We start from the raw sequence: 22,653 nt of genomic DNA on the forward strand, positions 1-22,653 counted from the left end.
GAGAAAAAAGGGCTCTGTGTTGGGTACAGCACTTTGAATCTCAGAGTCTTTGAAAAGTTAACACTTGTGCAGATTTAATGGGGGGAAAAAAAAATTTTAAAAAGGGGATAAGCTTTCATTGGCCACTCATCAAAAACTGGAAGGAGCGGGAGGCAAGAGGCATTTGTGCAGTGACCCACCCAGGCCACTCTCATCTTCCCAGCCCAGCCTTCACCTCTGCACCAAAATAAACACCATCACCACCTTTTCCTTTTTAGAGGTCTGGTTTTGATAGAGTTTAGGGGTTTTTTTTCCATTAAATCTTTGTTCTTTATCCCCTCAGGTCAGTGGGATGTTGCTGGCTATCTCAACAAAGCAATGGCAATTTCTGACAAGTATTCCATGATGCTTTTGCCTGCCAGTCTCCAGGCCCTGGGTGTTCTTAGGGTTTCACTAGATTAGACATCTACCTAAATCTGTGAAAAAGACCATTAATTAATTTGGCAGGGCTGAGTGGGGTATCTAATTCCTTACTCAGGTCAGGCTCTGTAAATATTTGGGAACCTACAAGGCTTTCTATTTGAAGTACTTAGTGGCTGATCTTGGGTACATATAAACCTTATTTGGTTTACAATATTTGTACATATTTAAAAATGCACATAAACTAGATTAGCCTAAGGTAGGCTTTTATTTGGGCTTTAAAAGTTGGGTTTCCAAAACTTTCAGAGAAGAATTGCAGCACTGCAAGGCCAGCCTTGGCAACTGCTGCAAGAGTGAGCAACTCTTGAAGCCAACTTACACTGTACATGTATAAATACATATATAAATATATAAATAAAATTTAATAACCCAAAGAACAGAAGTATTTCCACATTTCTGCCGTATCAGGCACGTGCTGTCAATCAAAACAGAACCCAGCTCCGCAGCAGCACTGGGTGAATCTGAAGGAATGGTAGGAGCGTGGTCAGCTAAAAAAATAATCTCATGGGACCAGATTTGCAGCCCAACATCAGCCAAAATAAGGATCCTCCTGCAGACTGGAGCAAGCTATTAAATTCAGATTTTTAATTGCCTTGAAAGCACCAGTGATGTGCTTCCATCCCAATGTGTTTTGACTGAATCTGGTTACTTGAGGACAGCATATTCACAAGGACAAGGAGACAACTGGGCTAACCATCAGCTCTGCTGCTCTATTACCTGCACAGTCTTAATTGTTCTTCACTTTGATTCCAGCAGTCCAGCAGACTGATCTGTGCATCTGCCTGTATTTTGGAAACACATCTAATATCTCTGTTTGCAAAACAGATTCCCATTCAGCTCGATTACAGTTCCACTACTCTCAGCTACACAGACACATGAGGAGAGAAAATTCTCCACACAAACAAACCCTAGACTTTACAGTAAAACAGGTACCTGCTTTAGAGTACTAAAGAACCTATAAACAGGGACCAGTATATATTGTATTTCTCAGATTTGACCTGTTTGGAAAAGTTCTTGGGCACAATGGGTTGATTTCCACAAGAAAAACCCAAAAAACAAACAAAAAAAAGGAAAACCCACCAAAAAAAACCCTACTAAAATTAACTAAAAATTAGTTAATTTTCTATTTGCTGTAGGTTCCTTCATGTGACTCCCATGAACATTTGCCCCATCTATATTCATTTGTCTGGCATCCTTCCTATGAAGAGAGTGACATTTCTGTTGTCCATTTTATTATTTTTATTTTTCAGCTAGATCATAGGAACTTCAAAGCAAACCTCACCATTTTAGGTCCACCAGATGCTACAGATTCCAAAAGACCTCCTAGTGGCAGACACAGGTTCATTTTGACTTAGATGATATTTTCTGGGTTCTTATTTTTTGGGGGTTCATTTGTTTTTAGTAAGAACTGGTTAATCAGGAACACCGGGCAAAACATCTTCTCATGCCTGTTAGTGCAACAGCAAACAAGAAGAAAGCAAAAAATATTTATTTTCTATATGGACAACCCCATAACATTGATGACCCCAGGCTGCAGAGGTATTTGAGAAGTGCCTTTAAAAGGAACCAAAGGTGGTGTCAGAAGTGACAGGTGTGGCCTGATGCCCAAAACCATCCCTGGAAGTGTTCAAGGCCAGGTTGGATGGGACTTTGAGCAACCTGGTCTAGTGGAAAGTGTCCCTGTACATGAAAAAGACAAGCTATAAAGTCCCTTCCAACCCAAATAATTCCGTGATTCCATGATATTCATCCTTTGTGGTTAATACCCCCCTGTGCAGCCTACAGCATATTTATTAACCCAGCCATTCTGGGAGGATATTATTATAAAAAGGTTCTTGGTCATGGATACTTTAAGCCAAATTCCAAATTATCCTCTTGCACTGCAAATTTCTCTGGATTTGAAACCAAGGGAAGGAATACTTCCTCATGTGGCTGGAACACAACGTGCTAGCCTCACCCTCCAAGAGCTCCAGATGAACAGGAATGCTGCCATTGTTTTTTTCTGGGAGAAAAAGTGCTTTTAGTGAGTAGCTGTCACCTATTTTCAAAGACAAAGACCATATACAAAGGAAGAAAGAGAAGGGAATTCTACAAAGAGTGTTAAGTTGTTCCTCATGGGAGTTTGGCGTGAGCTGATGCATTAAAAACCCTTTAATATATTAAAGCGCACATTTATTTTCAGAACACCTCAGAATGTATTAATAAGAACAAAAGGTCTTATCCAAGCCACAGTATGTAGGTCCACATAAAATTCTGCATTTGTGGGGTAAAACAGATTTAAACCAGACTGGCCAACCAGTAAATTTGGAGAGGGTGAATATAAAAGACATTACCAACAGGAATCCAGAACCAGCTCCAGCCAAACATGATGGAAACAGCAAATTTGGAGAGGGTGAATATAAAAGACATTACCAACAGGAATCCAGAGCCAGCTCCAGCCAAACTTGATGGAAACAAAGCCATTATTTCACATTGTCTACAGCAAGGGATAAAATGCAGCACCCATGAAAACCCCGAAGTGTCAACACCTTTTGAGGCACCTCTGCTTTGGAAGTCTCACAGGTATGACAAGCCTGACCTAGGATGACCCAGCTTGAAGAGAGGGGAAAAATTAAAAAAAAAAAAAGAAATTAAAGATGTGCCTGTGAACTCTGCAATGTTGAAGGCAAGCAGCTGGTGTGAAAAACACAAAGTGGTGACTATTATGTTTTCAATTACAAATGGAGCGAGCAGGGTTTGCTCTGCTGGTCAGAGGGGTTTGGAACGAGCCTCTCACCACCACTCCTCTGGGCTCTGCCTTCGAGGAAGGGCTCAGGCCACTGCCCAGCCCCAGCAACACCCAACACCCCCTTTCTTTTGGGGGGAAATCTAAGAGATTTCTGCCAAAATGGTGGGTGAGCAAAGCAGTTGCTCCCCTCCGTCCCTGGCATCCCCCTGGCTGGGTGAACACCAATATTTCCCCATATTATCACAACTCTGTTTACTCATACAGAATCATAGAATGATGGAAAAGATTGGGTTTGAAGGAACCTTTAAAATCACCTGGTTGCAACTCTTGCACAGGGATGTCACCCACTAGATCAGGTCGCTCAGGGCCACATCCAACCAATTCGTCACCCTCTACTCAAAAGGAAAATTTTGTGAGCTGTAGGTGCTGGTTTAATACATAAAATAGCAAGGAAAAATTCCTTATCTCAGCCCCCAAACACCCAGACACAGAAGCCCTGGCTCCTCCTCTTTGCACAGGCACCCCAAAGCATAACAAGAGCAGGTAGAAATATAAAACTGTAGCCAATGTAATGCAGCCAACAAAATTCTATTATTTTTAACTCAGTAAACACACAAAGCATATGAAACAAAAATAAAGCCAGTTAACCCAGTCAACATTAGGTCTCTTAAATAAAAATTCATCAAACTTCATCACTGAACTTCCCAAACATCTTCCTGAGCACCGTGGCCAGGCAGTGCCACTGTAATTAAAGACATTTTTGGGAGCAACTGCCCCTGTGCAGGAGGCAGCAGAGCTCCTGGCCATAGCCCTGAGCCTGCCACCAGTAGCTTTTTGACCCAGTTCTGTCAATGTACCTATTGTAAATGCAAAATCCTTCTTTGGATTTGAAGCAGCAGCCACCTGCACAAATAAGGCTGGGTTATAACTCTGTAACCCAATACAAGCACTGGAAGCTTAAAAAGTTTGTATTCCAAAAAGCACTTCTGACCTCTTCCTTAAAAGTTCACTAATCACTTTTAATTCATAATTTATTTCCTCTTAATATACTTGCTTTATGTAATGCCCCCCTTTCTTCCCCCCCCCTTTCCTCTCCTCCTTTCTTTTTTTCTGGAAGTTCCCCAGGAGAAAATGGTATTACACAACTCCCTTGATTAACTGGAAATGAAGCTTTTTCCCCTCGGTAGTCGCGATTTGGTAGAGTTTCCAGGACATAAAGCACGGCCCAGAGTGCTGAAAGGCAGAGAGACGTGGGTGGAAGTGATCCAAAGGCCCTTAAAGTGATGGGGGTTGATCTTGGTGGTCTCCAGAGCAGAGCTCTGTGAGGCTTTGCCTATTTATCAACGGGTTAAAAAAGTGTAATATCACCATTCCTCTTGTTCCTCTGCATTTTGACTGCACAGAATGGCATCCTAATGTATAGCAATATATGATATAACTGAGATTGTGCTGGCAATATTAAAATAAAAAATAAATAAAAATCACTCTCTTAATTAAAATAGTTTTGTATTACAGGGAAAGGAGACTTTGCAGGGGAAGGAGGAGGTATGACAGCTGCTGCCTTGGCCATGCTGACGCCTCCCTGCCCACAGAAGTTCAAGTTACCTTGGTGAAAAGCAGCTGGGAATGGAGTATTTTGGAGGCAAGACATCTCCTGCAGTGACACCAGCGGTGTCCACCCTGTGCTGCACACAAGGACTTACCTACCCTGGCCCATCTGCCCCTGGATGTCACCCTGTGAATTGTTTGTGCCCCTGGAAGCCAAACAGATTTTTTTGGGACAGTATGGCTCCGTGCTGCACACCATCTCAGACCTCTGGGTGCTTTTATCCCTCTAGGAAACTGAAAATTCTGCAAATCCAGTGTCATAGTAACACTGAAAACTTCAGCAGCGTGTTCTGCAAGCACAGGCAGGGTGGGCACAGCCACCTTGTCATCCCCAGCCCCTTTCCCATGCACAGCCCAAATGTCACAATAGGACACAAAATGATTCACACAAACACTTTTCAGTGTTAGAACAGGAAGGAACCACTCTTTATTCTCTGACTCCAGTATTTATAGATTCTTGACAGCGACCAGGGATTGGATAATTAAGTTGCCACCTTCCCAATCACACTGAGCATGCGAAACGTCCATCAAAAGGTGTTTCTTAGAAGGAATGCATAAACATCTATGTTTGCAGTTACTTTCCTGGGAAAGCAGCTACAGGTATGAAAAACAAGATCAGAAGACTGAATTTTCAGGGTGACACCCAAACCTGCCCATAAGAGCTGCATTTTGCAGGCAGGTGACATCCCATAACCCTGTTTATTTAAAGGACAGGATGAATTGGGCTGCATCCGAATGGCACAGGCACGGCCCGAGGCTCTATTCACCCTGACTCCAGGGACACAATATGTACCATGCCTTTTAAAACCAAAAATGAAGAACTCCCAATTTCCCATTTCCAGCCTCCTGCAACAATGCTGTGCCCTGCTGTCAAGGAACTTGTGAATAAATTGTGGAAAGAAAGTTAAAGAAGCCCAAGGGAATAGGAGTCCCTTTTTCTTTATTGCAGTTAATTTCGACAAAGGCTCTTCTGTTTCCTCTCCTCCCCCCTTTTTTTTCTTTTTGGAAGGGCTTCGTGCCAAGCTGCATTATTCCTCTTCACCATGGTACTGCCATGAAACCTGCCTGGTATGTTTGCCTGAAAATCGCAGGTTTTCATGGAAATTGTTTTCATCTCAACAACTACTCCCTTTGTCACCTCAGACATGAAAAGAGGAGGAGAAGGGCTCAGGCTCAAATCCCATCCCAGCAAAAAAGCATCCACGAGAAAGCACCACAACCTTCCAAACCCAGCACCACAAAAACCTGCCCCCCCAACAGAGAGGAAACCCTCCACAAACCCTTTTACCACCTCGCTCAGAACACCAGTGCAACTGCAAACCCATGAGAGATGCTGTGCACAGCCCCTGCTGGAAGCACTGAGGCTTGGGGGACAAAAAAAAAAAAAGCATCCCATTGGTGGGATTGTTTTTGAAGTATTTTTGAAGTGGAAATAGTTTCTTTTCTTGCTGCCCATCGTGGCAACCGGAGCCCTCTGGCTCCTGTCAGCAAGGCAGGAGCTCCTCAGGGGTGTCCTCTATTTCCAGCCTATTTACTGCCCTGCTGAGAAAGGAGCCTATAGATGCTCCAGTTCTCAGATTCGGGACTTTGGAGGGACTGGGTTATTCAACAAACCAACCCTTTCTAAACACTGTCAAAGGAGTGATTTGATGCCTTTCAGTGCTTACCATACAAAACGCTGAAAGACCAGCGGACTTCAAAAGCCGCAGGAGCGGAGCTGGAGTTTGGCAGGAGTTCATTAGCTGCCTGTGTCCTTCTGTGTGTGGCTTGTAATTACATGCAGACCTGGTGCCAAATCCTCATCTACTGAGGGGTACCAATTAACGTGCTGCTGGATGATTCACAGGTAGCTGATGTTGAGATTTATACACCCAGCGTGCCAAATAGCCCATGCTTTATTATTATTATTATTATTATTATTATTATTATTATTATTATTATTATTACTATTACTATTGCTATTATTAATTTTAAGCTGGCCTTTTTTCCCCTCTTTTCAAGTTATCATACAAAAACAAGGTTTTTGGCAGTAAAATTTGGATTGTCCAGCCTGTCTCTAGGGCCACACACTGGTGGGCCTGATCCTGCTGACACTGTGTACCACATCTGCAGGGAAATGCAGATCTCTTGGAGCATGGGCCATGGGCTTGAGAGTTAAACCACCCACTGTGGTTTCCTTTTGTAAAAAGCAGAGGTTTTCTGCTCCAAGGAGAAAAAATATAAAATTGAGGTATGATTTGCACTCTGTACTTGGCTTTGCTGCTGCTTTACCCTTTTTACTCCTACAGGTAGCAAAGCAACAACAGCAGAAGATTTAAGAGCAGCTGGGGGAGCTGGGGAAGCAGGTAACTAAAAGTGATAATTTATTTTTGCAAGTGGAAATGTACACAAAACTGCATCTCCTGTAGGAAAACATAACAGCTGTTAGTTTCTCTGACAAAAGATTTTAAAAAAACCACCCAAAACAAAAAAGAGCCTTTCTTCTCTTATTTGAAATCTGCACCCCTTTGCCTCTCTTAGTGGAGATCTGCATCCCTTTGCAGCCAGCTGGCTCCCAATGCAGCCCTTGGCAATTCAAACCTTGGGAAGTCAAACACAACAGCATGGAAGTGAGCCTTTTGTTTTCCTGTTTTGTCATTCCTGTCTTGCGTTTGATCCCAAGATTTCTCAGGCTAGAGGGAAACCATGGCCCCAGTGGAGCATCTTGGCACTGACTGGGCACAGGTCTCCAAGCTCACTGGTTTGCCACTGCTGATGGTTTTCCCGTGGGGAGCAGGGAGACCCAGGCCTCATCTCCTTCTGCTTGACTTTCTCTTTTCCAAAAAACACTGCTCCTCAGCCCTGGGGGACAACAGTTCCAGGAGGGCTGCAAGTACAACCCAACGCTCGCACCGCTTTATCCTTCTCTAATAAACCTTTCACTGCATTTGACACGATACAGGTCTTGTCCAGCCATGAAAGCTTTCCTGCTTATCAGGAGAATTTTTAATCAACCAGCAGGGAAAACATGGCCTGACATTTTATTGCTTCCTTGTGCTTTGCTTTTAGATGTTTCAGTTTCTTCCAGCTTGTACTCTTGCTAATCTCTTTAGCCAGGGATCAGTGGAAAGCCTCGAGTTTTCCATGCCCAGCAGCTTCTTCCTCCAGGTCATTTGGAGCCAGGGCAGGCAGAGGAGCGTGGGGACAGTGGGGGGCTTATGGTGGGATGGAGAAGAAGGCACCAAGCTCTCGATTCACTGCAGGTTCTGGAACAGGGTTTTGTCCTGGCCACAATTACAAAACAACAAACAACGTCTGTGGGGAAGGGTCATAAGAAGTTCAGCTTTCCTCTATTAAAACCATCTGGTGCCTATAAAAAACCCCAACTGGTTGGTTGGGATGGTTGGTAGCACCTCCTCCCCGCTTGGCTCCTCCTGGCACCTGACGGGAACGCGGTGGCACCAGAGGTGTCCCAGTGAGGGTGGGGGCTGCCATGGGAACAGGGGGCCTGGCAGACACCCCCTCCACTTTGCACCCCTCCTGCTGCAAGGAAGGTGCCCCAGCATCCTCCTCATTCCACCTCTTATCTGAGCCAGAGCTTCTTTACGAGGTGCCTGTCCCCTCAGGAACGCCAGCTCCTGCCAGAGTGCCCTCAGTGAGCCCCTGAGAGGGCTGAGCTTTCTGAGCAAAATAAAACATCCCTGGGAGGCCTGCGTGGGACCCTGCAAAGGGTTTCTCCAGGTCACAGTCACCAACGGGTCCCCCTCCAGCATCAACAGCGAGAGGCACCGCCAAACCTGCAGGGGATGGGAACCTTTATTAAAAAACAACAACAACAAAAAAACCTAAACCTCTCCTTTGTTTCCAACAGAAATAAAAGAAAGGGGGGGAAAAAAAAAAAAAGGAAAAGAAAGGAGAGGAGAGCTTAGAGTCAGTTCCCCAGCCTGTAACACAAAACCAGGCTGTGCTGGGAAACCTTACACCACACGGCATCCAGCTCATGTACTCCTGCTCCGCTCGCCGCCTCCCGGATGCTTCCCCAAGCCCAAACTGCCCTTGAGAGAAGCCAAGCCTCAGCCTCTGCTGAAAAGCCTCTTTGTTTGGATTCCCTTTCCAAATCAGCGTATCCTGAGATTGAACTCCCTTCCACCCCTCTGCAGGGCTTTTTTAATGTTGGGATGCCTTTGGCAGCAGGCAGATCTGCCAGCAGGTTTGCGGTCCCGTAATAGCGCTCAGCCCGCCCAGCCGGGGCACACTCAGCACCAGGAACTTTCTCCACGATAAAGGAGAGAAAGGCAGGGAACAAGAAAGTATTGCAGAATTACTTCAAAAGATCCTTTAATCATGAATTGTGAACAGAGGAACTACGTTCTCCTTAATTAAACAATAGCTTTAATCAGCCTTCAGTAGCTGGCGTTACTCACAGGGTGGTGAGGCCCTGGCACAGGGTGCCCAGAGGAGCTGTGGCTGCCCCAGCCCTGGAAGTGTCCAAGGCCAGGCTGGACAGGACTTGGAGCCACCTGGGAGAGTGGAAGGTGTCCCTGCCCATGGCAGGGAGCTGGAACAAGATGAGTTTTAAGGTCCCTTCCCACCCAAACCCTTCCATTGTGTGACATTAAGGCAGACCAGTGAGCTGACCATTTTGTCTTTCTTAAACTGGCACCACGGAAAGGAAACCAGACAAGGCATCAAAGAAAGCCAGGCACAAGGTCTGGACCACGGACACATCACCCAGAGGGTCTGGCTCCAAGTACTGCCATGAGCTTTCCATGCAGCCCCAAGGCCATCACTCACTGAGGCCTCCAAGACAGACCCCAAGGCCATCACTCACTGTACACAGAAATAAAATGCATTTTCTTGCACTGCCCACTCTGCCTGCAAACCCAGGGCACAACTGTGCTACATCCATACAGCCCCTGACAGGCAACGGGGCTCTCCTGTGTCCCTTGGGACTTGCAAATGCCCCCAAATCCTGCCTTCCCACAAAAGGCAGGAACATGGTGCTCCCAGGGCAGGATCTCTGCTCCAGCACTGACCCAGCTGAGACCCACAGGCAGCACCAAGGCAATCATTTCACCCCTCAGAGCAAACACAGCAGATCTTGCAGCAAGGGAGTGTTAATGAGAGAGAATACCAGCCCTACACCTCACCCTGACACTAAAGAGAAAACCCCTTCTCCAAAAGCAGCCTCAGGCCCAGGCCTGGGCAATTTCACAGGGGAAGAAGGTGTTTTTCACTTGCAGGCAGCTTTAATTTACCTCAGTGTTACATCTTTCCCTCTGAAAGCAAAACACTGAGATTTAAGCAGGTGGATTTTCAGGCTGTGGACCCAATAGCCACTTGTGGCAGAAAACTTCAGTAAGAGCAAAAGCAAAGTAGCTGTTGTTATATCCACAATCCTGATGTATCCCAAACACTATCCCACTTGTCTGGCGATTTCAAACATGCTGCATGCCTAGATTCTGCAGTGGCTCTGAGAGTTTTACACACTGGAAAACTTCTTTGCTTAATAAATGATAAACTGATAAATCAGAAAGCCTGATTTACCAAAACAGGCTTTCCCCAAAATGCTATCTGGCTTTTCCATGGGTTTTGCATTTGGCAAAGATTCATACCAGCTCAGTCAGAAAAATAAATGCCACAAAACTTCTCCTTTAAGGAAAAAAAAACCAAACCACCCAACCCTCACAGCCCAATGCTTTAGAAATGCTTCCACATGCTAATCAGCCTCCTATTCAGTTCCAGACTGAATAGGACTCCAACAATGACAAAGAAATACGCTGAACCTATCCCACATTTCATCCCCTTCACTCAAAATGTTGCTGTTACCTTGGTTTTCAGCCGCTTTGTGGGAGCTGCAGCAGAATGACAGCTGCATGCTAAAGCTGCAGGGATGGCCAAGAAACCAGGAGTTGCTGGATGAAAAAATATCTGGCCCAGATATGGGGAAAAAATGGGATTGTTTGAGGGGCTAGAAATTGATGCTGCAAATTTTTATAAGAGTTATAAGAAAAGGAAAAAAACAAAGAAACAAAACAAACAAAAAAAACCCCAAACAAAACCCTGAATCCTCTATGAAAAGTACAGCCTCTTGTGGTCAGGGAGCAAAGGGAACTTTCTCTCAGCCTGGCAAGTGTGAGAAGGATAAAAGCCCCTCCAAGCCCTTCCCTTTGAGAATCATTCCCTTTTGTTATGTATTATCAACTGGCAGATGCCTTAGTGCAGTTTTTCCTCCATATCCTTAATCAAAAAAACTCCAGCTCTTCTTCTGGGGAAGGAGAAGCCAGCTCCTGCTGCAGTGGGTGAATCCAAGGTTGTCTCCCTTTCCTGCAGGACATGGAAGCACCAGAACAGAGGCACCTGGGTAAGTTTTCATAGGAATTCAGGTGGGAAGCTCCAGGACAGGTGCACACATGTCCTAGGGACACACTTCAGCCCAAGCCCTGGCACTCACAGACTCCTCCACAGTCGCTGAGGATCTGATTTCAAGATACTTTGGCAGGACTGGCAGAAGCACTGAGGTTTGCAGCTCCAATGGGGAGTTTGGGAAGGAATTAGAGGTACCTCAGTAGCTCTGCAAGCCCCACTGGGCACCTGGGTGCCTCTCTTCTGGAAACACTGCCTTCAAAGTGTGCCCTCGGCGGGCTCCAGCGCCTGCCCACGCGCCCAGGCGATGCTGCTCCCTCTGCTCCCTGTCTCCCTAGATTAGAAACTCCCAGAGGCACAAACCTCCCGTGACGTGCCTGGGCAGGACCAAGGGCAGCACAGCCTGGCACATCCTCGGCCCAGCACTTGAATTCAGGGAGAAGCAGCTCCCCAAAAAAGCAAGGGCCATCTGATCAGTGATCAAAGAGCCGCCCCAGAAACCTGCTAACACCAAACTGATTCACAGCTATCGACTTCAAAGGAGTTTTGCTGCCTGCCACCAGCTCGCCAGCCATCCAAAATTACTCCCTGAGCATCCCTCAGAACACAAATGCACTCAGTGGTTACTGACCAGACCTGCTTATCAGCATTTTACCACGCTGTTTGCGACTTTCCCTTTGGAAAGCAGCACTTTAAAGGCTGGTGGGCCTTGCAGAAAAGCCTTGGAAGCTCTCAGAATGTTTGGGATGTGGGACCAGCTGCCACGGCCGCTGTGCTGCTACAAAGAGCAGAGCAAAGACCTGGCTGTCAGCTGGGTGGGGATGATAACCAGGGCTGGGCTGGCTGCTCCCTCCAGCCTTAAAGGAAAGCCCATCACACCACCCTCCAGAAAAGGTCATAAATAACCTGCTGAGTGTCAAGGAGACAGGAAGCCCAGAGCCCATTTGGCACTTTGGCTTTCAAATTCAGCGGCTGGGCACTTGGAGGGTGTGATGAGGTCTCAGCTTCATAGGACCACATGCTGAATTAGCAGAAATGTAATTAATATCTGAGTGCAGTGCCTGCATGGTCAGACACAGGGGCACTGCTGGCTGCTGAAAAATGGCAGTTTTGGTGAACTTGCAGGTGAAAACAGCTGATTTCTTCTTTTGTGCAGCACCAGACTGACACTGCTGGGAGACAGAAGCTCTCTGAAGGAGTATCATTTCTTTCAGGAGGGATGGCTGCCCAAAACATCTCACCAGTCACTTTCACTTCTTCTCTTGAAAGCCATGGAAGGGAGAGCCCCAGTGTTCTTAGCAAAGATGCTGAGGCTCCGAGAGGTGCAGGCTGACATCTGCAAACTCCTGAAGCAGTGAAGGACCGCTCTGTCCCACAGCCAGCTTGGTGTTCAGGGCAAGGTGAACCCAGCAATGCCAATTGCTCCAGCCTCAGTTTGCTGGATGCTTGGATGTTTTCCAAGCTTCACAGGCTGTGCCCACTGGTGTTTTGTCAGAAAGCCTGCAGGCACCTCCTGAGCTTCTCAGTGCTATGATCAACACACTTTGGCATCTTTTTGGGCAAGGGATGCAGAACTTTGGGAAAGCAGAAGAGGATTATGAGCACTCTCCAGTGGCTCAGTGTCACCACCACTGTCAGACCAAGTGCAGCTCCATCTGGGCTCTGGCTGGCAGCCCCTGGCCCTGATGGAGGGCACCATGTGCTCCAAGAAGACGAGGTCACGTATGGGTGCAATCCTGTGCCAGGGCTGGAACGGGAACATGCAGCACAAAGAGCACAGGCATTTTCAGAGCATCACAAGCTCTGGAGTTAAATTACATGTTCTGCTGATAATGTGACTTGATGCAGAGTCTGTTTTCAACCCTCTGTCTCCAAAACATCCAACACATGTGAAAAACAAGCCCACTTACGTGACTGACTCCAAAGGATGGAGTTCCATAGGAATTTCTGATACTTCCAAACCTGCCGGGACAAAGCTAATTTTCAAACTCATTCATGCATTGCCTTGGTAACAACCTTATGCTTAAGGCCTGCTTTCAAACTGTCTGCATCAAAATCCAAATGAAGACACTTCAAATTCCCTGGTTTTCATGGCATTCTGCTTCCTCAGGTTGAACTGGAGGAGCAGCTTCTGCAGACCACGATCCCACTGTGTCACTGCAACTGAGGCCCTGAGTGCAGCTAAGAGGCAAGAAGGGATTCTCCAATTTCCCAACAGCTGCTCCAACACATCCCTGGGCACAGACACCCGATCCACATGGAGGAACTTTCCACCTGCTCTAAAATTGTGGATCAGGTAGTGCCCCTCCAAGGTGGATGTCATGGGAGGAGTGAAACGGAGACAGGGTGGCTTTGAAAGGGATACAAATGCCCTTCTGAGAAAGGGGCCCACTGATCCAGGACACACAGGGCACCCACCACCCAGCTCTTGGCAAAACCCACCCAGCTGAGCTGTCTGGAAAGGCAGATGGAAGGCTGGCCACAGGCTGGGCCTCCAGACACACTGGCAAGGGAGGAAGCACAGAAGTGCCTTCAGAAAACTGACTTCAGACTTTTATAATTACAGGATAAGTGCTGGATTACTTTAATTCACCTCTTTCATTGAGGTTTTATCATTCTCATTTCTGAGCCTTTTTTTTTTTGTTTTTTTTTTGTTTGTTTGAAATATGAAACCTGACCTATCGGAAGAGCCGAGCAAGGCCTTGAGACAGAACGAAAAGGAATAAATGTAAAAAATAAAAATAAAAATAATAAAATAATAAAATAATAAAATATAATAATAATAATAATAATAATAATAATAATAATAATAATAATAATAATAATAATAATGAAAAAAAAATATGTGACAGCACTCATACAAGACCCCAGCTAGCAGGGGGGAAAGCCACATCCTGGGAGGGGATTTCCCTGCTTCCTTCCCCCGCTGGGACACAGCCCCTTGGGATGCCAGGGAAGCTGCTGATCGCAGCGCCGGCTGTGTGGACACTGGGATAGGAGGGTTTGAAGGCTGCTGCCTTTCCCCACGCTGCCTTCAACAGGCAGGCCCTTGTTCCAGGCACAGGCAGGCCGGGAGACCACAAGGGTCCCTTCTGGATTACTATGGATGAAGTGGGAGCATTGTATGAAGGGAACGGGGAGGATGGAGCCTGCTCCGGCAGCAGCAGAGCTGCGCCTTTGCCTCCCCCTCTTTGAAGGCATTTCAGGCAGGGATGGAGCCACACAAACACCCTGCCTATCTCAGATGCTGAAGAGGGGCCCTGCTTTGCCAGAGGTTCCCCAGCTGTGGTATGCAAACCATTTTTGGGTGGTACACGGAGCACACGCATCTGGAGACACCACCAGCCTGTATCCAGACAAACAGTCAGACCAAAGCAGCCTAGGAAAGGCATGCATATTAAATTGAGATTTAAAGGGTATAAAAATAATCCGTTTGATCTGGGAGTGATGTTTATATTATTTTCCTGTGCTCACTACAAACAGACAATTATAAAAATGTCATCTGCTGTAATTGTGATTCCCATCTCCTGCCTGTCTCAGCAGCAGGTACACAGGATTCAAAGCACTCCTGGCCATGAAGCAGTTGCACGTAATTCTGCTTTTCCTGGAGACACATCTTCAGGCTGGCCAAGTTCCACCAACTCGGGAAAGCCAACAGATTTATACCCCTGAGGACTCGGTCTGCCATAGGTACAGCATTTCCTTCTTCTGCAATTAACACCTCAAGTATAATTGTCACTAATAATCTCTTTTTGATAGGTCGGTTGTCTTTCTTTTTTTTTTTTTTTCACTTGTTTGCTTTCACAAAGCAAATGCAGAAAAAGTGGATTTCAAACACCTCCAAAATATTTCTCTTGCCTTTGCTTCCACTCATCTTTGGTTCCTTTGGTCTTTCAGGGGAGGCACAACAGATGGGTATCACGCTTTAGGTGCTGACTGTTGGTTCAATAAGAATCTTTTCCAGGCTCAAAACAAAAAAAAGCTCCTTTACTCCCAAGTTATGGCAGAGTCCAACTGCACAACAACCCCATGCCAAGGTGCCACTTCTGCCAACCTGCCTTTGCCAGAGCACCTCCAGAGCTCCCTGGCCAGGAGATCCTGCAGGTATGGAGTGATACATAAACATTGATGGCCAAACCCCACCTAGGGATGCTGAAAACACGATGACTCTCCACCCACACGTGTGGTGTGGGCTGGGTCCTCCCCGGCACGCAGGAGACACAGCGTGGAGGAGGCAACACCGAGGGGTTGGGACTGTCCAGCTGCTTTGCTACAGTCAGGTCTTGCTGTCCCTTGCTGAAAACAAGAAATGGTTGGCTCAGCATCTTCTTCAGGTGCATAGAAAGATGTTGCCTGTGTGACAAGTGAGAGCTGCACAGCGGGGTAGTCCTAAAAATAAAAACAACAGCCCCAACCCAAGCAAAGCAAAGTTGCGTAGCTCATCACATCCATCTTTACACCATCCAAATAACTCTAACCTCACCCCTCATCTCCAATTCCTCCCACTCCTTACACTTAAATGACGATCCCAGGCCTGTTTGCACCAATTTTTGTGAGGAAGCGACAGAGCCCCTGGCAGAACTCAAATCCTTTTTGCTTCTGAGAGCTGCAGGACTACACCATTTTCTACACAGAAGAGGAAAGTCAAGAGTAACCTAAACTGTTAACCTAAATTATAAGATTATATCCCCACTTACATAAACATGTCAAGGTCCAGCTAGCATAAATATTTACTTTCAAAGTTCATTTTAGCATCGAGCTCGCTACAGGAGATGCCAAATTTGTGAGAAAGCTGCGGAGATATTAAGGTTGTAAGAAGTCTATCCATCTGTTGCTTCAAAAAACCTCCCCAAGGCAGTAAAACTTGTGTTGTACAGATTAACTGGGATTGACAGAAGAGAGAAAATTAAATTAGAGGCAGAAAAGAAGGGCAGTAAATTATGTGCAGTTTACATCCCACCAGCCTGAAACATATGCTCCCATAAACCCAATTTCCACAAGCCTCAGAAGCAGGTATGCCAGATGAAATCCTTCTATTTTATGGCACAAGCAGGACTTTTTGGAAGCTGTTTTACCTGCACAAGCTGCACAAATACAAGCTACTGAAGACCCTCATCTGCCCTATCACCTTTGCTGACACAGCCTTCCCCTCTTCCGAGATTAAACGCTTGACTTAGCACCCGTCAGCAGAGCACAGGTGGCTGCTCAGAGCTTGCTGAACACCAGGAGTCCTGCCAAGGGAAAGCAGCAGTTCTGAGAGGAGTAAATTTAACTCTAGATGCTACATCTGTGGGGCCAGGCTCCAAAACATCCCACCTCAAGGGTCAGGGCATGAGGTGTTTCCTCAGCTGGCCACATCTCCTGCATCAGGAGGAGGTTTGGTGGCCATTGCAGGACAGCAAAACCCCATGGCACCAAGAAAAGTGACCCCCTGAGATCTGCCCCAGCCAGAGTCGCCCCAGATCCCCCAAATAAGCTCCAGGTAGGAGGTACAGGAGACTCCTGGCAGAGGGATGGGCTGTGGATGATCAGGTGAAGGTGGAGTGAGGTCCACCCATCACACCTCTTGTTTTGCTGCTCAGAGAGTTCCCCACCAGCTCTACAAAGCAAAGACACCAACCAGCTCAGCAGGGGGAACTTCAGACCCGCCCAGACCCCCTCAATCACATTTTCAGATGTTTTGCAGTGATCAGGAGACAGGGGCAGGGCGGTGGGGACTCTTCCACACCACCAAGCCCGCCTGTGGCCCTAACAATTTCAGGAAGCATCTTCCAATTCTCAAAACAGAGCCCTCCCGAGAGGAGGAAGCAGATGGAGAAAGTTATTTTCCCCCCTTTGCATGACCTGCTTTAATAAATGCACACTCAGTTATTTTCTGCCTTTTATACTGAGTTAAGTACGGGCATGGAATTTCTGGGAAGTTCACAGTGTCAGCGACCAAACCTCTTGTTCATGCAAGAACCCAGGGATTTATGAGTGCCAAGTGCACTCATTAGAGGAGTGAGCTGGTCATTCAGTAACATCCAGCTCCCTGTCAACTCAACTCAAGCTGAAAATGCAGGAGAAACAGAGGGTCTGGTCCTGTGGGTCTTCATCCAACCCACTCCACGGGCTTCTGCCCATGGCTCTGTGCTCCCCAAGAAAAGAAGATACAAATCTTCCTCCTATGCATTTGCTATCAAGATAACCATTGTACTGCTTAAGGATGAAAGACAAAAGTGAATCCATCTAACTACTCTCACCAAATTAAAGCTGAAGGAAGCTCCTGATAGCTCAGCTTTGCTAATTCAGACTTTCTTAGATGTTTATGATAATTGTCTTCTGGGTAATTTGTTTAAATTTGTGTGTAAACAAAGGGTTTGTACACATCTACAGCCTCACAGAGAGTGTGTCATTTCTGAAAAACATTTCAGCCGTAATGCTCTCTTTTCATTTTCCCCTCAGAGAAAACCAATTCAAGGTCAAATTATGGCATTACCTGCAGCAGGAGCCAGTGCAGCGTCACAGGCCTCTGCAAATCAAATGGCCAGTTTTAATATTTCCTAAAGTGCCTCTCAAATGAGAAAAAGCCTTCTGTTTCCCTGCTTCTCTCAATGCCTTTGGGCAGCTGCTCGAGAGGTGTAACTCAGTTTGACTGCACTGGAGGCCACTGGCCATGTGCCCACATGCACCAGCAGAAGACCTCTGCTGGTCCCTCCACCTCAGAAGAAGTCATTTCACCCAGTTCTGCTCCTTCTTATCTTATATAGGGCTTTTTGATTTCCCCCCCCACTGAATATGTAAATATCCATCAACTTGTACCTGTGCAGCTTTCCCTTATGGGAAGGATTCAGCTAGAACGCCTTTTTTCCACTTTCCAAGTGGTTTTTTGGGATTTTTTTTTACAAGAAAATGGGAATCATGTGCTTGGAAACTATAAACACATAGTCTTCCTTAGCAAAAGGCAGAGGGAAGAGCAAGCCAAGGCTCCTGAGAGTGGGGCAGCTTTCACAGCAGCTCATCCCCAGTGATCCACCAACAGGTCTGATACTTCTGGTCTGGGTGTATTTGCAAAGCCCATCCCCAAACACACATCATGGGCTCTCCAAACACACATCATGGGCTCTCCATCCCCTATCACACATCATGGGCTCTCCATCCCCTATCACACATCATGGGCTCTCCATCCCCTAACACACATCATGGGCTCTCCATCCCAAAACACACATCATGGGCTCTCCAAACACACATCATGGGCTCTCCATCCCCAATCACACATCATGGGCTCTCCATCCCCAAACACACATCATGGGCTCTCCATCCCCTAACACACATCATGGGCTCTCCATCCCCTAACACACATCATGGGCTCTCCATCCCCTAACAGACATCATGGGCTCTCCATCCCCAAACACACATCATGGGCTCTCCATCCCCTAACACACATCATGGGCTCTCCATCCCCAAACACACATCATGGGCTCTCCAAACACACATCATGGGCTCTCCATCCCCTATCACACATCATGGGCTCTCCAAACACACACCATGGGCTCTCCATCCCCTAACACACATCATGAGCTCTCCATCCCCAAACACACATCATGAGCTCTCCATCCCCAAACACACATCATGGGCTCTCCATCCCCAAACACACATCATGGGCTCTCCATCCCCAATCACACATCATGGGCTCTCCATCCCCTAACACACATCATGGGCTCTCCATCCCCTAACACACATCATGGGCTCTCCATCCCCTAACACACACCATGGGCTCTCCATCCCCAAACACACATCATGGGCTCACCATGTCCCACCCATATTCTTCACCTGCCAGTGATCAGCCAGATCTAAACTTTCCTTCAGCTATTGCATTCATGCTCTTACTTTTAAATGCTCCTCAACTTAAAAAACTGCAACAAAACAACAAAAAAACCCAGCAAAAACCCCTAAATGAGCCAGCTCTGGTGTTTACTTCCCCATTTCCACCTGTAGCACCCTGAAACAAAGCAACAATCACAGTTTTGCTGTATCACATTATTCCCTGCTAACAATACTTTCCAGTGATGCTTGATAAGTCCTGTTTACCCAAACTAGCACAAGTGGAATAACACATGTCAACCAACTGCTTTTTCATTTAGGACCCATAGCCCAGAGAAGGGGAAGCAAAACTCTTTCCCCATTCAAATAGCACCTACTCATGCCAGGAATACCTCAAGTTAAGAAAACTTGGGTAAATAAATTTTGAAAGTTCTGACTCCCAGGAGCTGTTTTACTAGGAATTCGACTTTTTGCTTAAATAAGTGAGGTAAGTCCAGCTAGTTATGTTTCTACTTATATTAGTTTCATATACGGGATATCAAGTATTTTTATTTTTTCCAGATCCGAGAAGATGAAGCTTTCTGCACTGGCCCCTGTTCTTGTGGGAATATAAAGAGAAAACCATGCCTCTCCTCCTAATGTTATTAGTGCCCCCTAATATACACCAGATGATCAATAAACTGCATAAAAATTAAATCAAACTGACAGTCTTTAAAAAATGGGCTCTAAGCAGAAACAATTGTTTTAAAGACTGTGGTGTCTGGAGTATTAAACTCACGTGCTGTTGTGTTATTAATCTCTTTGTTGGAAGCCAGTTGATTTCCCCTGCCTGTGTCTGTCAATTAAATATTCAGCATCGCAGCCACAATGGAAGGGTTGATGTTTTGGAATGCAAAAAGTTTTTTTTGAGACGCGCTGTTGACAGTTCCCTTCCATGCCACAGCATCTCCAAAAGCCATCGCATCTCGGAAAGCCGAGCAGGGCCAGGCAAACCCAAACCTCTGCCAGGGGCCGCGAGAGCGCTCCGGGCTTTGAAAGGAATGAGTTTAGCGAGATGCGAGAAGAGAGCAAAGCCGGCAGCAGAGCGACACAGTAACCGGAGCGGCAAGAGTTGCTATTTTCCGTGATTAGCCAAAACACGAGCCGGGCTGACCGTAGAGCGCTGCCTCCACCTGGAGCTGGCGCCGGCGCCTCCGAGGTGCCACCGAGCCAGCCCCGGGCGCGGGGCCCGGGCCGGGGGCACCCCCGGGGCGCATCCCCGAGCCCACAGTGCCCCCTGCTCCCCGCCGAGCCGCTCCCCCGGCCCCGGCACAAATGGGAGCCAATCGCCCGCAGTGAGCGGATCGGGGCTCGGGGCTCTCCCCCCGGGGACCCCCGCGCTCCGCAGCCCGGCCCGGCCGCTCCCCGGCTCCCCCCGCTCGCCGCCCGGCCCGGCTCTCCCGGCGGCCCCGCTGCGCTTTTGTTCGGGAAGCGGCGCGGCCGGGGCACGGCCGAGCTCTGCCCGCCCGAGCTCTGCCCGCCCGCCGCACAACTTCCACAAAAGTTTTTCCCGGGGTGCGGGAGCGGGGAGAAGGGGACGCGGAGCCCGCGGTGCTCACCCATGACGAGGCAGAGGCAGTCGAGGCAGATGAGCAGGGCTTTCTTGCTGCTGCTCTTGGCCGGGTTGTTGTTGAGCGCCGGGCTGCCCCCATTCTTGCTCTCCGGCGGGATCGCCTTGTCGTACTTGTAGCTCTGCATTATCGGGGGCGAGCGCCCGGGACGAGCCGTGCCGAGGCGAGCCGGGCCGGGCCGGGCCGCAGGGAGCCGAACCGAGGGGAGCCGGGCCGGGCCTTAGGGAGCCGCTCGGAGCCGGGCCGGGCCGGGCCGGGCCGCAGGGAGCCGCTCGGAGCCGAGCCGAGCCGAGCCGCGCCGCCGCCGGGCTCGCACGCCGTGCGCCGGGGAGGTGCTGCCCGCGCCGCCGGAGCCGCTCCCGGCCTCTCCGCTGGGGCACGGCAGGCGAGAGAGAGGCAGGCGGGTCTTCCCAAGGAGAGACGAGGAAAAAGGAAAAAAAAAAAAAACCAACAAAAAAAAACCAACAACAAAAAACGAACCAAACCAAAAAAAAAATTGAAGTAGCAAAACAAAAATCAAAACAAGCTCTCTCTCTTTCCCCCCCACCAAAAAAAAAACCAACCAAAAAAACCCAAAACACCAGGAAAGCAGCGCAAGGGCAGCGAGAGAGAAGTTTGCGGGTTGTCCCAAAGGCGGTGGAAAAGTCCTGGAGGAAAAGCCGGGGGGAAGGATTTAAAAAAAAAAAAAAAAAAAGCTTGTGTATATATGTTTTTATATATATATATATATATATATAAATGTGTGTGTATGGTGTGTATGAAGGTCTCAGTCCGGGAGAAGCTGCGGGGCGATGCTGCCCCGGGGGCAGGTGGGCTCCGCACTGAGCTGCGCTGGGGGCTCCCGCCGTGCCTGCCCCGGCCGCTCTGGGAGCCACCGGCTCGGTTCTGCACTTTTATTTCGAGAGGCGCTTTCCAGCCCTCAGGAAAAAAAAAAAAAGAAGAGGGGAAAAAAAAAATCAAAAAAAAAAATCAGTCACTTCGCCTCGGATGGGATATCCAAGTAAGCACAGCCCCTTTCCTGCATCTGACATTTTACATAGATAATTAACTCCACATTTTTTTCCTGAGGGAAGTTAAAAAAAAAAAAAAAAGAGTTAGGAACTAAAGTTTTCTCTCTCGCAGCGGACCAGAAGGAGGGAGCCTCTAGCGTTCGTTCATGCAGGAGTGCAGGGGGGAAAGGGAAACAACCAGCCGATCCCAGGCTGGAGGATTCCCGAGAGCTGCGAACGGTGCAAGGGGCAGAAAACTAACAACAAATGACTTTATAAACATTTTTCTCATGTTTTTTTCTTCCTGCCCTCCAGCTGTGCTCCGTGTGCTGGGACAGGGGTGGGGACAGGATGTGTGTGGTACCCACAGAGTCTGGAGTTTGGTTGTGCCACCCTGCCTGGTGCCATCGCAGAACCGTGGCAGCTCTGCCCTCCCGCAGCAGCACCTTCATCAAATGAGTGTGACCAGAGATTCGCTGAGGGATTGCTGCCTGGCTTAATCGCTCCTTCGCTCTAATTAAAAATCATCGAGGAAGTAAAGGAAAGGTTTCTCAGGAACCCGAGCTGGCAGGAGGGCAATGCTCTGCTCCGAGCAGGGCTGCAGGAGGTGGGGACAGAGCTGCCACTCCAGGGAGCTCCTCAGGACGGTGTTCAACCACTTCTCCTCCGATTTTTGGGGTCGTGCATTTGAGCTCAGCCTCTCACCTGTGTGCTGGCACATACCCTGCTGCATCCCTGCTGTTTCCCCGGCAGGGAGGGCAGGGAGAGCCCCCAGCAAGGCCACCCTTCCCGGAGCTGCAGATGGCACCAGAGCCCTGGAGAGAGCGCCGGGGCAAGGACAGGTTTTCCAGGAATCTCAGACACATCCATGGGGAACACTGGGGCCAGCCTGGGAGGGAGCAAGAAAGTGAAGCGGCTGTTTTCAAATTTTACTTTTACACGTGAGGTGTGAAAAGAAGGAGGGAAACAGACCTTGGACGTTCCCCCAATTCTTTCATTAAGCCTCAGCGATGCCTCAGGGATGTGAAATCAGGTGCCAGCTCCCAACCCTGCCGTTGAGGGGACTCTTTTGCCCATTATCACCCCGTGGCACTGAATACAAAAGCGTCAC

General features: G+C 47.9%; 1 protein-coding gene across 1 annotated transcript in view; it reads right to left on the reverse strand.

Moving 5' to 3' along the window:
- PLPP3 (phospholipid phosphatase 3) overlaps positions 1-21,422 on the reverse strand; it is a 44,746-nt gene extending 23,324 nt beyond the window's left edge. Inside the window, exon 1 of the mRNA XM_058842406.1 lies at positions 20,542-21,422. Coding sequence (XP_058698389.1) covers positions 20,542-20,680 — 139 coding nt within the window. The 5' untranslated portion in view covers positions 20,681-21,422. The remainder of the gene's footprint in view (positions 1-20,541) is intronic.
- Positions 21,423-22,653: the final 1,231 nt, after the last annotated feature.

The sequence above is a fragment of the Poecile atricapillus genome, chromosome 7, assembly GCF_030490865.1.
Source record: "Poecile atricapillus isolate bPoeAtr1 chromosome 7, bPoeAtr1.hap1, whole genome shotgun sequence".
Classification (NCBI taxonomy): Eukaryota; Metazoa; Chordata; class Aves; order Passeriformes; family Paridae; genus Poecile; species Poecile atricapillus.